At 50.1% G+C, this 16,098-nt stretch overlaps 1 protein-coding gene across 4 annotated transcripts in view; it reads left to right on the top strand.

Moving 5' to 3' along the window:
• Nucleotides 1-12,388, top strand: part of LOC102454978 (myogenesis-regulating glycosidase) — a 28,437-nt gene extending 16,049 nt beyond the window's left edge. For all 4 annotated transcript variants that reach the window (XM_075932790.1, XM_075932791.1, XM_025184598.2 and 1 more), the window contains one exon: nt 6,428-12,388. In XM_075932790.1, coding sequence (XP_075788905.1) covers nt 6,606-8,642 — 2,037 coding nt within the window. In that variant the 5' untranslated portion in view covers nt 6,428-6,605 and the 3' untranslated portion in view covers nt 8,643-12,388. The remainder of the gene's footprint in view (nt 1-6,427) is intronic.
• Nucleotides 12,389-16,098: the final 3,710 nt, after the last annotated feature.

Here is a 16,098-nt window from a genome sequence, read left to right as displayed (position 1 = left end):
CTTTCCCCACTCGCCTGAGCTGGGGGTGAAGGGAAACTTGGTTTGTCCAAATCTAAGGACACTACAGTGGCTCATAAGCCTCCCACTAGCTATGACTTGTCTTCATTGCAGAGGGAACTCTAGTTTCATCTGTCACCGTTCCGAGCAACAGCATCTGTATTTCCTCTCCAGGGTCCAGAAAGGACACCCACACGCTAGCACCCAGATCCCCAGCTGTCCCTTCTCTCAGGTGGAGACCTACATCTCTCTCTCTCTCTCTCTCTGCACAGATCCTTTGTCAGCACTGGGGATACGTGTAGACTGCAAGCTTTTTTCGAAAGAGAGCGTCCACACCTCAAAACTGGATCGAAAAAGCGATCTGCTTTTTCGAAAGAGCGTCCAGACTGCACGGATGCTCTCTCGAAAGAAAGCCCTGATTGCGATTCACAGAATGCCGCCAGGGCACTTGTGCTTTGTTTGATTGCCTCTTCTTTCGAAAAATGTCCCTCTTCTGCGTCCACGCATGCCGTTTTTTGAAAGAGCTCTTTTGAAAAAGGCGTTCTTCCTTGTAATTTGAGGTTTACCAATATAAAAAAAACCCTGCATTCTTTTGATTTTAATTGTGAAAGAACGTGATTGCAGAGTGGACGCAGGTGAAGTTTTATCGAAAAAAGGGCAGGTGTTTTGAAAAAAACAATGTGGTCTAGACATACCCTGAGTTCCCCAGAGAAGTCAGGTTGCTTAAACAGGCCTGTTGTGGTGGTCTCCTCAGAGGTTGTAAACCGTGTATTTGCTGGAGTTATAAACTTACCACCCGGTTCTAAGCAAGCACCTTTATTCTTAAGGTGAAAGCATTGGAGAGAACACATTAAAATGACAAAGAAGCCACACAAATGCTAATAGGCTTACCAGAGACCACTAGCACCAACAAGGGCTGTGGCCTGTGAACCACAAAGTGTTGTTTGTTTTTTTGGGGGGTCCCCTGTTCATAACAGCTGTTAGCTCCAAATAAGCACACCCATCAATCTGTGAGTCCCTCCCTTAATCTAGTTTGGACCTCTGATCTTGTCCTCATAACCTGATGTGCAGACAAAGTGTTTCTTCGCACAGCTTCAAAGGATAAGTCTGTACTTAGGTAATTTGCATTCTCCTTCCTTTGGAAATTTCCTAGGAGAGTCACTGAACTGTTCAGTTTTGTCTGGCGTGTTTTAAGAGTCCTTTGAAGCCAGTAACACTTCCCAGGGTTTACCTTAGTCTTGTCTCTTGTGAAATAAATTACATACAGTCCCTCCAGTAAAATATAAACAGTTACATTTTTTAAAACAATGAACTCATGCGAAACTTAATTCTTCACGGTTTATCCAGGATATTCCTCCCTCCACCTACACCCCCCCCCCACACACACACCCTTTAATTCAAGTATTGTGCAGCCCTGCAAGTCAGCAGCTATCTGATACATATCCAGGGTTTGGTTTTTTTTGGGGGGGGGGGGGAAGGAGGGGAGATGCAAAATTCTGTATCCATGCAGGGCACTGGGGACTGGTGAACACTTGACAAACTGTGCTCACTCAGCTGCCTGTCCAACTACTCAGCAGTTTGAGTGGTGTTTCACAGCAAGGCTGCTCTCACTGGAGGTGTTAACTATAAAGTTGTTAGTTGAGTGACGATAAGTTTAAACCCTTCTCCCAGCCCTCCCCCATCGCCGGACCTGCATAGATAAAACTAAGTTTGGTTGCTTGGAGATCATTGCCTGGTTACTCTTGTGGGTGTAATGAGCATTGCCCAATCAAGATGTTTCCAGTTCAGCATTTAGTCTTTGGCAAGCGAATGTCTGGCAAGCTAATCCAGACTTTTAAAACGAAGGCCTCACACACTGTTTCTGTGTTCCCTTCAAGACACATGCAATCTGGCTATTGTTAAACGAGAAAACTGGGATTTCCATTTTCCAGGAAATTCTAGTATTTCAACATTTGTTTTCCCATCCAGTTTGGGGTTGACTGTTGAATGGAAAAAAACTTTATTTCCATGAGACTTTCTGAATCAAAACATTTGGGTAATTGTAACAGGGTGGAACTCACCACATCGGTGCCTCCTACTGGTCGTGCTGGGAATTAGCTCTCAGACCACTAAGGCATCTTCTACAGCCTCTCTCCAACTTACAAACCGGCTACGGACCAAGCAGTTGGTTGTAACTTGGTTCGTTCATAAGTCGGACTCCATTGAGTTACATGCGACCGCCCAGTTCGTAAGCGCGGATCACATTTGTAACTCGGGGTCTGCCATTTATGGTCGCTTTGGTCGTCATAACTGTGAACGGTTGTAAGTCAACCGTTCGCAACTCGGGGACCGGCTGTACTAGCAGCCAACTGCAGTCCCTAGCCTAGCCTGAATAGGATGAAGTTTAATAAGGACAAATGCAAAGTACTCCATGTAAGAAGGAACAATCAGTTTCACACATACATAATGGGAAGTGACTGCCTAGAAGAGAACTAGGGGTCATAGTGGACCACAAGTTAAACGCGGGTCAGCAGTGTGACGCAGTTGCAAAAAAAGCAAACCTGATTCTGGGCTGCATGAACAGGAGTGTTGTGAGCAAGACATGAGAAGTCATTCTTCCGCTCTACTCTGCACTGATTAGGCTTCAGTTGGAGTATTGTGTCCAGTTCTGGGCAGCACGTTTCAGGAAAGATTTGGAGAAGGTCCAGAAAAGAGTAACAAAAATGATTTAAGGTCTAGAGAATTAACTATGAGGCAAAACTGAAGGAATTGGGCTTGTTTAATTTGGAAAAGAGAAGACTGAGGGTATGTCTACACTACCACCCTAGTTCGAACTAGGGTGGTTAATGTAGGCAACCGAAGTTGCAAATGAAGCCCGGGATTTGAATTTCCCGGGCTTCATTTGCATCTTGCCGGGCGCCGCCATTTTTAAATGCCCGTTAGTGCAGACTCCGTAGCTCAGATTAGGCTTCCTATTCCGAACTATTGGAACGTGGAACGAGGTTACCAGTAGTTCGGAATAGAGAGCTAATCTGAACTACCTACTCTGTGCCGCGTGTAGCCGCGGGCACGGAGTCCGCGCTAACGGGCATTTAAAAATGGCGGCGCCCGGCAAGATGCAAATGAAGCCCGGGAAATTCAAATCCCAGGCTTCATTTGCAACTTCGGTTGCCTACATTAACCACCCTAGTTCAAACTAGGGTGGTAGTGTAGACCTACCCTGAGAGGGGACATGATAGTGGTTTTCAAGTATCTGAAAGCATGTTACAAGGAGAGAGGAAAAATTGTTCTGCTTGGCCTCTGAGGATAGGACAAGAAGCAATGGGCTAAAATTGCAGCAAGGGAGGTTTAGGTTGGACATTAGGAAAAAGTTCCTGCCTGTCAGGGTGGTCAAACACTGGAATAAATTGCCCAGGGAGGTTGTGGAATCCCCATCACTGGAGTTATTTAAGAAAAGGTTGGATAGACATCTGCCAGTGATGATCTAGACCAGGGCTACTTAACAACGGCCCATGGACCGCATGCATGGCCCGTCTGTTTGTGGTTCGCAATGCAGTTTGGGTTTACGTGGGGCTCAACATGCGGCCGGCGAATGGGAGCCAAAACAAAAAAGTAGTCAATAGAATGCTCTTCCATTCATCTGCGTTTTAGTAATTAAATCCCCGGACAGTTATTGCTCATTAAAAGTGAAATGGAAATGGGGTAAATACTGCGTTTTATTAATATCGGCAGAAGTGACTGACATGGGGCCTGCGTGTTGTGTGCTCTTGCCTTAATCTTTGTATTCATGCTTGTCAGTGTGAAATAAACTCTTTGCATATATTTGCATATATATTTGCATGCCTAAGCAACCACACTTAAGTTGCGGCCCTCGGCATGTGCTGTGAGTATCGTTGTGGCTGCCGGGGCTTCCACAGTTGAGTGACCCTGGTCTAGACGGCGCTGGGTCCTGCCGTGAGGGCAGGGGACTGGACTCGATGACTCTTGAGGTCCCTTCCAGTTCTAGTGTGCTTTGATTCTAGCTTTTGACTCCAGGGTCTAACTGCAATCTGGATTGGTCATCCTCATTGGCATGTAGGGGCAAAGGGGGGAGGTGGACCTAGGCCCACCCACTGCTCTGGGTCCTGGCCCAGGAACGTTGCAGCTAGCAGCCATTTGCTGACCCTCCATCTGTTCCCCCGGCTTGCCTTCCCTGAGCCACTTCTCCCCTGCATAACCCTCGCACCTTCTCTGCTCTTCATCAGTACCTCGGCCAGTCCCCTCGCTCTCCTTCCCAGCACTGCTCAATCAGAGGTGCTCCTTAGCACCTAGTCCTTGTCCCTCACTCTCCGGAGAGAGACTGCCCTCTGCTCAGCAATCCTTTATATATCCGCTGCTCCAGCAAGCCTTCCCTTGATTGGCTCTCTCAAGAAGCCCTTTTCTAATTGGCTGGAGTTCTGTGCGGCCTCTCTGAAAGCCAGTGGTGGGCAGCCTGTGGCCCATCTTGGTAATCTGCTGGTGGGCCGTGACACTTTTGCTGCCGTTGACCCTCTGCAGACTCGTCCCCTCTCCCCAGCTGCCAGTGGCCGCTACTCCAGGCCAGTGGGAGCTGCAGGAAACGGTGAGCCACAGGGACATACACGTCACCGCTTCCAGCAGTTCCCACTGGCCAGGCACAGTGGTGACCACGGGGAGTGGCAGGGGGCCATGCCTGTGGATGGCTAATGTCAGCAAAATGTGTCTCGGCCCGCCTGCAGATCACCCCACTGGGCCGCAGGCCCTGTTCTAGGGATGTTAAATATCGGTTATGGAATAGTCGAGTAATCTCACGAATTCTGATTGGTTACTTGACTATTTTCTCATCCCCGGGGGCGGGACCAGTGCACTCCGGCCTCACTCCCGAGGAGCCCCCTGCCACTGTATCAGAGGCGGCAGGGTGGGGCGTTTGGGAGCTGGTCTGCAGGGGGGAGCCAGTTTAAAAACCAGCTCCCCTCACAGGCCATCTGCCTGTTGCCTCTTGCTGCCTCTGCTACAAAGGCAGTAGCGCAGGTTGGCAGCCGCACTTGTCTGAGCTCCCCGACCTGGCGAGGGCTGGAACGGAGTCGGGCTGCCTGCCCGCCGGACTCCTAATACGCTTTAAATGCAGAGCTGCAGCAGGGGTCGGTCCTGGAACCTGGCACAAGCCGCGAGCGAGGTGGGCTGCTGTCTGGCCTGCTAAAAACGTCGTGGGGCCGGGAAGGAGTGTGTCGTCTATTGCATTCATTAGAAGCTTTTGCTTATCAGTGAATCGACTACGCTGACATTCCTCCCCTGTTGTAACCCCTTCCTCCTTGAGTGGCGCAGCCCCCCACAAGGTCTGGACAACTTTTGGGAATTTTTTTGGCAAACTTTTTGACAGTCCTGGATCGAAAAATTGTTTTGGTCTGTGGGACCGAATGGGCGTGCTGCATTTTGGGTCCGTCGGACACGAAAACGGCATCTGCCTACAGCAGGCGTCCGTGAAGTTTTCCCTCGTGCCTCCTTTTGCTCCGGCCATGCCCCCATCTCCGCGCCTGGGAGTGGGGCCATGATTAGAGCTGCAGACGTGGCAGGGGAGTGGCCCAACTTCACCCCTGCTCCCAGTGCTGCCCCCAGCTGCAGCCGGTCTTAGGCCTCGACTTCTGGCTCCAGGCCTAGCTGCAAATCCAGCCCATGCCTCAGCCCCTGGGCCAGGACTGGGACGGGGCCCGGAGCTGAGCCATAGCCCATTGGAGCTGGGGTAGAGCTGAGGGTGGAGCACGGCTGGGGGGTGCCCCCCCATAAGGGTTAGCCCAGGCTCTGTTGTGCCTCCCCCATTCTCCTCTGTGCCCCCACTCTTTGGGGACCGCTGCGTTAGCCAGTAGAAGTAGCTAAAGCCAGGGACCTTTGGCCAGGCAATGCCTTTTCTAAAGTTCTGACTGGTCTTCATCCTCTCTGTGCTGATTGTTTGCTCATCCTTTATGCCACCCTCCATAGACTTTGCATCTCTACTTCACTCGGCATCTTGCCCTCTTTTCCCCAGCCCTGTACCCCTTTATCAGAGTCCCCTCACTATGCCCTTTGCTTTCCATTTAGCTGATCCCTCCTTCCCCCTGTAGATCCCCTCTAACATGCCATTTCCTTCCACCACATTCACTCTGCTTGTGTGTGCGACTCTTGCTCAACCCTGTTTACCTTGTCTGGTTAGCTTGTTTGTGCTGCAGAAATGGCAGTGCATGGGGGGGAGGGTGGGGTGGTTCTGCGGGAGCCCGTGTTCATTAAGCTGCTTCCCTCCTCTCCCCCCACCCTGTTCATGTAAACATGTAACCAGTGAAATTTACAGCAGTTACATGTTTATTTAAAAAAATGCTTAACATCCCTAGTGCAAAGAGGCCCCATGATGGTTTGGTCTCTAAGATCTCCTGTAATGTATTTGTTACAGGTTACTTACTTACATGTATTTTTCCTCTTTCAGACACCAGCGTTCAGGGCTTGAAGGGATATAGGGAAGAAATGACAGCTGCATAAACATCTCTTCCTTTCCTTTTTTGAGAGTCCGAACAGAACTCTGCCAAAAGTAACTCAGCTTTTCCAGCTTGTAGAAAACCAGCCGTCGGCTTATTTAGGAGAGCGCCTTCAGAAAGGAAAGCAGCATGTACACGTTCCTGCCTGAAAACTTCACCCCGGTGAAGCCGAAGCCGTCCAAGGAGCTGAAACCCATGATCGGTGCAATAGTTGTGGGGCTCATCCTACTCATCGCGGCGGTGGTGGCCTGGTGCTATTACACGGCGTCACTGAGGAAGGCGGAGCGGCTCAAGACGGAGCTGATGGACCTGCGGAAGGATGGGTTCGTCATCAAAAACCAGCATGGAGAGGTGGTCTTCAGACTGGCCTTCCAGTCGGGCAGCCTCGACCTGGAGTCCTGCTCGAAAGAAGGGGAGATTTTAACCTGCACCAGGTCGGACAAAGGGAAGCTGAATTTCTTCATTCAGACGGTCAAGCCCAAGGACACGGTGATGTGCTACCGCGTCCGCTGGGAGGAGTTTGTGGCGGACACGGCGGTGGAGCACACCATGTTCTGGGAGGACGCTCACTGGTACGGGGGCTGCGAAATGAGCGTCCAGCACTGGCCGATCAGGCTCCCCGGGTACCAGGAGCCCACGCCCTTTGTGACGAGCGACGTGTATTCCTTCAGGGACAGCTTTGGAGGCATCTTGGAGAGGTACTGGCTGTCCTCGAAAGCAGCGGCCATCAAGATCAACGACTCGGTGCCCTTCCACCTGGGGTTCAACGCCAGCGAGCGGTCGCTCTTCTTTCAGGCCAGGTATAAGGATTCTCCCTACAAACCTCCCTTGGGCCAGCAGCCTTTCCCGGAGCTGAGCTACCGCGTCTGCGTCGGCTCGGACGTGACTTCCATTCACAAATACATGGTGCGGAGGTACTTTAACAAGCCTTCCAAGATCCCGTCGGAAATCGCCTTCCGCTATCCCATCTGGTCCACGTGGGCGCTCTACAAAAACGATATTGACCAGGATAAGCTGTTGCGTTTTGCAGAAAAGATTAAAAAGTACCGGTTTAATTGCAGCCACATTGAAATCGACGACACCTACACACAGACTTACGGAGACTTCGACTTTGACCCAGTCAAATTCCCTAATGTGACTGAAATGTTCAAGACGCTGAAAAAAGAGGGATTTAAAGTTACCCTGTGGACGCATCCCTTTATAAACTACAATTCCTCCAATTTTGGCGTGGGAATAGAGCGGCAGCTCTTCATCAAGGAGCCGACGGGGAAACTGCCCGCCATGGTGAAGTGGTGGAACGGCATTGGGGCCATCTTGGATTTTACCAATCCCGCGGCCAGGGAGTGGTTTCAGAGCCAGCTGAAACAGCTGCGGTCCAAGTACGGCATCGCGTCCTTTAAGTTTGACGCCGGGGAGGTCAGCTACCTCCCGAAGCAGTTCAGCACTTTCCGGCCCTTGTCGGACCCCAATATCTGGTCCAGACGGTACACGGAAATGGCCGTTCCGTTCTATGAGCTCGCCGAAGTGCGGGTCGGCTACCAGTCCCAAAACATCTCGTGCTTCTTCCGCATCATCGACCGGGACTCTGTTTGGGGATATGAGCTTGGCCTCAAGTCTCTGATCCCTACCGTGCTCACCATTAGCATGCTGGGATACCCTTTCATTTCAGCTGATATGATTGGTGGGAATTTTTTCCCCAACAAGACGGAAGGGGCTGTTGAAATCCCAGACCAAGAGTTGTACATCCGCTGGCTGGAGCTGTCGGCCTTCATGCCCTCCATGCAGTTCTCAATACCCCCCTGGCTCTATGACAAGGAAGTGATCGAGATTGCACAGAAGTTCACAGAGCTGCATGAGTCGCTGGTCGCCCCTCTCCTGTTGGAACTGGCTGGGGAGGTCACCGACACAGGAGACCCCATCATACGGCCCATCTGGTGGATTTCTCCCAACGACAGATCCACCCATGAAATTGACTCCCAATTCCTCATTGGGGACACCCTCATGGTGGCCCCTGTCCTGGAGCTGGGCAAGCAAGAACGCGATGTGTACCTCCCGGCCGGCAAATGGCGCAGTTACAAAGGGGAGCTGTTTGAGAAGACCCCGGTCCTGCTAACAGACTATCCTGTGGACTTGGATGAAGTTGCCTATTTCCTCTGGGTCTCTTAACCGACAACTCCATCAGCTCTAAACTTTGTGACAACCATGCCTTACTTCAGGATCTGAAAACTAACCATTCTAAACGCACAGTACGTGCCTGGGAGGGGCTAGTGTGGGAATGGGAAACTAACAGGACTGTGGTTTTTAAATATCCTATATCTTGTCAACGAGACTTCCAGTTTGAGCTGGGGGTGGGTGTGTATAATTGCAGAAGGAATAATATCACCCGGTGCATCTAGGAACCCAACGCCTTTTCAGATCTCTGAATTGAAGAGGTAGACGCAGCCTTGGGCTTGTCGTGGCGTAGGCGGTAGTGATTTTTTTTCTCCTTCAGAAACGCGGCTCCTAGGGGAGGGGGCAGGGCTACAATATTAGCCACGGCCCCTTCCCCCCTTTCTACATGCAGCCTATGAATCCAAATCCCATAGTGCAATGCTCCATCTTGAGCGCCATGAAATGAAGCAATGCATGCTGGGGCCTGGCGTCCTTGGCCCCCGCCTCTCCCCAGAGCGAGTGTCGTTGCTGCGGTCCGCACGGTGTTAATGCGAAGGACGTGTCGTCCTGGAGTTGTTGCCAGTTTCATGGCTGGTCTGCAGCTGATCAAAGGAAAGACAGCCCTGATCCCAGGGATGAAAGATGAGTTGGAAGGGAACAGGAAGCACAGGACAGTGGGTTACTACAGCACAGCGGCCTTATATTTGATAATGTGGCAAGTATTATTTACAAGACTTTTTTTAAGGGATAAATCGATATATTTTTCCTTAGCACTGGACTGGACGTCAAATACCCAGTCCCCTTATTCTCTCGAGTCCTAGGCGGGCCAGGCTACTCGACTTACTGCACATATTTTAACTGTACGTCATGTATCAGGGCACGTTGCATTATCTCGTACTAGCCTGTGGCTAATACCTCCTGGAAGAATCTCTCTCCCCTACCGAGCAGCATTTGTCCTGTGTATCTTCTTTCACGGGAGTAAACTGGAGTTCTTTGTTGCACATTTATCCTGCAGATACTTTTTCCCTTTTAAAGAGGTGCTGGCGGCTTGGTTATTTGGTAGAGAATTGTCAGAAGCCAAGTAACGGCTCAAAAGCTGCATGTGCCACTCCCCAGAGACGGCAGGTGCCTACCCGCCGCACCCAAACGGATCCAATGGTTTTGCTGCTGCTCAACTTATCAGTATGGAAATTGATGACGTTTGCACTGAACAGGGCTGTGCTCATCCATTGTTTCCAAGGGGAGGTTATGGTACTGGAGGTCTAATTAAGCTAATATTGCACTGCAGTCTCTTTAGTGGTCTCAATTTTGTCTAATGTCTCTTGGGCCAGCTTTTCTCTGTGTTGCTATTTCTAACGAGCCCCGTGCTCAGGAGCTCCCATGCAGGCACCTGAATGAAGGGCCCATGGAAGCTGTTGGGTACCGAGCGCTTCAGAAAACATGGCCCCCAGAAGTAGGCACTCTGAAGTTTTGGCCCGAAGGTCAGATGGGATTGTGATGGTTTGTTCACTGGGACCCTCTTGGGACTGTCCCTTGCTGTGCTGGAATACCACTGTGCACCGCCCCTTCCTGCCCTCCTCGGTGCCCCTCAACTCTGTCCTGCTGAGCCAGGCCCTCGGGTCTGCTCCAGCCCAGACAGGGATAGGGGCACGGCCCTTGCCAGTGTAATCTAGACACTGAGATCAGCCGAGATAAAGGCTCAGCCTCCGCTCCCATCTGCACAGCCCCAGTGGGCCATGAACCCCAGATAAACCTGTCTTGCTCTGCGTAAAATGTTAAGCTTTTGTTAGCTCTTTTTCTCATGGTAAAGAGAGGGGCACAGCTGCTTGCTCCCTCCAGCTAACGGTTATTTACACTGGGTTTACTAATAAAGAAGTGATTTTTATTAAGTATAAAAAATAGGATTGAAGTGGCCAGAAGAGCTGGCACCCAGGACAAAGTAGGTTACTAAATACAATAAAACAGAACATGCCAGCTAAGCTTAATACAACATGTAACTAGCTTCTTTAGTGTATCTCCCCCTCAAAGTGGTTTTCATAAGCTGCTTTCATGGACTGGAACGTCTCCCCTTCTAGCCCCAATCCTCCCCCCCCCCCCCGTTCAATCTTTCATGTTTCCAGCATTTGTCTGGGTGAGGGAGAACTGATAACCTTGCTTACCTCACTCCCACCCTTAAACACGGTTTGCAGAAGGTGGGAATCTCTTGTTGAAGTTTGACCCTCCCCACTCCTCTCCTCTCCCCCCCCCCCCCCCCCCCGCTATTCGTGGGAAAGTACATGCTTCAAGATGGATTCCGGTATCAGGTGACATGGTCCTAGGTCTCAGCAAGACCCAGTCTCTATTGTTCATGGGCTGACCACTTGCCTGCAGGGCAGTTAAGCTTCAATCTCTTGGCTAATGAGCCATTATAGCCTTGAAATACCATTGATGGCCATCAATTAGCATGACTATAGTAACACAGGTCCATACACCCTATTCCTAACTTGCTCTACAAAGATGCTACATGCATACAAATGGGAAAGTCAGGCTGATCTCTTACAGCAGGGAGTTGCATGAAGCACATTCTAGCAATGTCATTCCTAATCATATTTTCATAAAGCATATGGAATGCCTCATGACAGCAATTATAACCTACCGCTGTGCGTGTTCCAGCCTCTGTAGAGCAAAGAATGAATGATTCTACCACTGCCTCTCCTACGAAGCCTCTCTCAAGCTGTAGAAATATACGGGGGGGGTTGCTCTGGAAGCCCCTGGTTCAGTGCCTGGTGTTGGCTGAGCTCTCAAGCCCCTAGAAAGACAGTGGCTGCTCTTGCACCATTGAAGTCAATGAGAGTTATGTCTCTGCCTTCATTTTCAGTAGGGTTTGGCTCTGGAACTGTAAGGCCAGGTCAGCTGGGGCATTCCAGCCGCCACCCATTTCTAGTCTCCTACCAAGGAAGATGCAGGGGCAAGCGCATGCCCTGTGCTTGGGCTCTAATTCAAGTGGTTCAAGCATAAATGTGCAGAGGAGAAACCCAGCCTGGGGGGAAGGATAGCTCAGTGGTTTGAGCATGGGCCTGCTAAACCCAGGGCTGTGAGTTCAATCCTCAAGGGGGCCATTTAGGGATCTGGGGCAAATCTGTCAGGGCTATGTTAGCAACATTCTCTTGCAAAGTGAGGCTGCCCTGGGCTACACCCTGTTGCTTGATAGTGCAGCTGGGCATGCAACAAATGGTTTAAGCCAAAGCTACTCCACCTGCAGCCTGTCTATTTGAGGCCCGTTTGGGTTTACGCAGGGCTCAACACACGGCCTGCAGGTGGGAGCCAGAACAAAAAAGCAGTCAATGTAATGGTCTGTTGCTACGCATTTGAGTAGTTAAATTCCTTGACTATCATTGCTCATTAAAAGTGCTGTCACATGGGTGGAAGTTGGGTAAATATTCCATTTTTAGGAAGATCAGCAGAACTGACTTAAGTGGGGCCTGTGTGTTGTGCGGTCTTGTCTTGCCTTAATCTTTGTATTCATGCCTGTCCGTGTGAAATAAATGATTTGCATATATTTGCATATACATTTGCATATACATTTGCATGTCTATGCAACCACACTTAGGTTGCGGCCCTCGGCACATGCTGTGAGTATCGTTGTGGCTCTCAGGGCTTCCAAAGTTGAATAGCCCTGGTTTAAGCACTGAAAATACATCACTTCTGCTTTTTGGGGGACTAACCCCCTCATTTTCAACTCTTGCTTTCCGCCCACCCCCCCACCACCCCCCTTAGATGTATCCATCTCAGGAGCAGTCCTGGGGTGCTTGGCTTTGCTCCCACAGCTGGATAAGGCCAGAGAGCAGCAGTACAGGCCATAAAGTCTGTGTCCACAGCAACGCGCTAACTGCGGATAGCTCTGTGCCTTTCTCCGCTGACCAGAGCAGCCTTGCCCCATTAATCTCTTGGCCCCGTGGGCGGCGGGCATGCTAGGCAGGGGAAGGCGCTGCCTGGCCCCGCTCAGACTCCGTGCCTAGTATGTCTACAGTAAGCGGAGTGCCTGCCCTCCCTGTGCTCCAGGGCTGGGGAGACTTGAGCTGTGCACTGCCTGCATTCCCTGTGATACTAGGGAAGGTGGGGGCTTGGCTCCCATGAGGCTGGGCCTGTTCAGAAGGGGTGGGGTTAGTGGCTTGCCTCCCCCTGCCCTACCTTCACCACCACCTATGCCAGGCATCAGCTGCTAGCATAGGGTTTGGCTATACTGCCTGGTGAAACGAGCCAATCCTCCCTTTATTTGAGAGGACGGTGATGGGTGTGACAGCATCCCTACAAAACAGCTGTCTCCAGGGCAGACAAGCTGGGGTACGGGAGGGAGGCAGGGACTCAGAGGGAGCCCATGCCTGGCTGTGCTTTCGGGATGAACTTTAACACTTGAGTTGCACAAAGCCAGAGATTTTCCCGTCGGAACTTCAAGTCCAAGTTTTCCTGGGTGGTGGCGGGAAACATTTGACCCTCTCCATAAGATTGTTGCATTTTTCGTTGCCTGCCCCGGAATGCCAGGAATGAAGCAGTGGGGTCACAGAAATGCGACAAAGTAGAACTAAGGCCTCTGTGTTGTCGGTTACTTGACTTAACCACAGGCTGCTCCCGAAGGCGGGGCACTCAGAAACCACTAGCAGCTGGAACTCTAGAGTGCTTTATAACTTGCTCTTGGTTGTGCAGAGGTTGACTAGGGCATGAGACTGCATAATGGTGCTGGAGCCTAGTGGGGGTGCAAAGATATTGCATTACAGATTGAGCCACTCTCATCCCGGCACCCTCGGGACCTGACCAGTGCCAAACCAGAGAAGTTGCTGGACCACCGGAGGTCAATATTGTCTAGAAGCGTTGCCAACACTTCCACTGCACACTGGGCTCTTAGACGTTGAGGGGTAAATTAGAGCGAAATGACAGCACCGAACACTGAGAGCCATGGCAGGTGGCTGCGAACAAACTTTACGGGACCACAGGAAACGTGGTCACACCCACGATAAGTGCACATCCGGCAAACTCAAATCATGCCAGACTATGGATGTTGCCAGATCAGAGCGTGCCGGACTAGAGAGGTTCAACCTATAGAAGCTGATTTGGGCCATTGTTGTGAAGGCCACAAAGAAACTCGGCCAGAAGACTCACCACTAGGCTACATCCAAGTGCTTGAAAAGGAAAGAATTTTATTATTGAATGTTTAACTATTTGGCTACATCTAGACTGGCATGATTTTCTGCAAATGCTTTTAACGGAAAAGTGTTTCCGTTAAAAGCATTTGCGGAAAAGAGCGTCTAGATTGGCACGGATGCTTTTCCGCAAAAGCACTTTTTGCGGAAAAGCGTCCGTGCCAATCTAGACGCGGTTTTGTGCAAGAAAGTCCCGATCGCCATTTTCGCCATCGGGGCTTTTTTGCGCAAAACAGTTTTCCGCTGTTTACACTGGCCCTTTTGCGCAAAAGCATTTCCGGAAAAGGGCTTTTTGCCCAAACGGGAATGTCAAAGCATTTGCGCAAGAAGCACTGATTTCGGACAGTAGAACATCAGTGCTTTTGCGCAAAATCAAGCGGCCAGTGTAGGCAGCTGGCAAGTTTTTCCGCAAAAGCATTTGCTGTTGCGGAAAAACTTGCCCGTCTAGATGCAGCCTTTGATTAGGAAGAAATTTTCTAAACACAAGAGCCTTTTCCACCAAACGCCATAGCCGTGGTGGCTGCTTGTCTCCCTGCAAGGAGAAAAATGAAATAGCTGCTTGGAAGCTGCAGAGGAAATGGTTGAACAGGAGCCGCGGCATTGCTATGTAGAATTTTTATCATATACAGTCTCCTACCACCCGAAAACAAGATGCCACGTGGCTCAGCTCCTTGATACTGAGCAACCCAATAGGGGCCAAAAAGGCATTGATCTTGAAGTTCCCCATCTCTACTCTTTCCAAGGAGGGATTGGGAATGGGCTGATTTTGTATCCTTTCAGAGCCCACGGGTTCCACGCTAAAATGTTCTGTGACTTGAGTTCTACTTATGGTACCCCTAAAAGGGATGAAGTGACCTAGATTGTGCTTGGTTTGTCAGGTGGGTAAGTGCACAAAATCCAGGGCTGGCTTCACAAGTCAAGGAAATAGCTGTGAAGATCGAGTTGGGTAGATGGGTTCTGACGTGCCACCCAACCTCTGTCTGTCTAACCCTGCCCCTGGGAATGGCTGAGCTACCGTTGGTTCAGATGATTTTTGTACTGGTATTTTATTTTAATCCGGCACTATTGTATTGGTTCGCACAATGCTGTAAATCCGCACATGCCTTCACGAGTCAGCTTCTAATGTTTGGTTTTTAACCAGTTGTCTAACTCTTAATTGCCGGGGGAGGGGAGGGGAACAACACAACTCTCATGTTAACTGAAACAGTTGTGGGAGGATAATGGGAATGTTAACTCGCTAGGTCCATCAGCAACAATTTGGTGGGAACAACTGCAGCAGCGGTGATGAATGTAGATCGGTTACTTTCATGGCCAACATTCTATACAAGTAAATCTGAGGGCAGGTTTACACTATGGGGTTAAGTTGACCTTCGTTAAGCAGCTCCTGCTACATGAATAACATACCTGCAGTGGACATAGCTTAGGATGACTTACTGCGGTGTCTACACCGTGCTGGGTCCACAGGACAAACTCTCCGGTCAACTTGTCTTTATGCTTGTTTCGGTGAATACCAGAGTCAGTGGAGAGCAATCCGGTGGGGGTGGGTTTTTTGTTGTTGTTTTTTTAAAGCAGGTCTTAACTAGACCTGTTAAATCAACATCCCACTACTACGCTGGTGGATCGATTGCCACACCATCGATCTCCCATGAGCGGAGACAAGCCCTGAGGCGGGAGATCTTTTTTTTTAATTGCTGTTTTTTGCACAAAAGCAGCAGTCAAGCCTGATTTCTGTTCTGTTGCTCTTTAAATCTCAAAGGTAGAAAGGTCCATCCTAAAACACAGCTCTGTTTGGATTGCTGGAGCGTGTGTGTCATTCATGTGATCTCTATTGTCAAGAGACACATTTAGGGCTGGGCTGGAGAAAAGCTTTCTCCCACAGGATAAGGGGAGACTCCATGTGCCAGTCTCGTTTTGGAAGACCAACAGAGCGAAGGGAAAGAGCCAGTTTTGCTCCCATGTCCATAGTTTGACTCTGGAATATCCTGGCTGATGTTGGAGTGGTACAGCTCTGGTCAAAGTGAGAGCAGGCCAGAAAATGCCCCATGTCCAGAATTCAGAAAGGCAATACAGTGTGTACTTCTGTTTCGTGGGGCTAGTTATTGGCTTAAAGCTAGGTCCAGGCTAAAATACCTTGCTCGTATTTCTGGTCAAGAAAAATAGGGTATTTTTTTGGTCCACAATATAGTAGCCCGGAAAATCAGCTGGGGCCCTAACCACTGGCTATTTAGAGCACAGGGTGTGTTTTCTATTTTAACATGACTGGTTTCACTTACAGCTGACTGCTGGGAAAAGAC

This window comes from Pelodiscus sinensis, chromosome 6 (genome assembly GCF_049634645.1).
Source record: "Pelodiscus sinensis isolate JC-2024 chromosome 6, ASM4963464v1, whole genome shotgun sequence".
Lineage (NCBI taxonomy): Eukaryota > Metazoa > Chordata > Testudines > Trionychidae > Pelodiscus > Pelodiscus sinensis.
The sequence above is the reverse complement of the archived record's forward strand: the minus strand, read 5'-3'. Positions and strand labels throughout refer to the sequence as shown.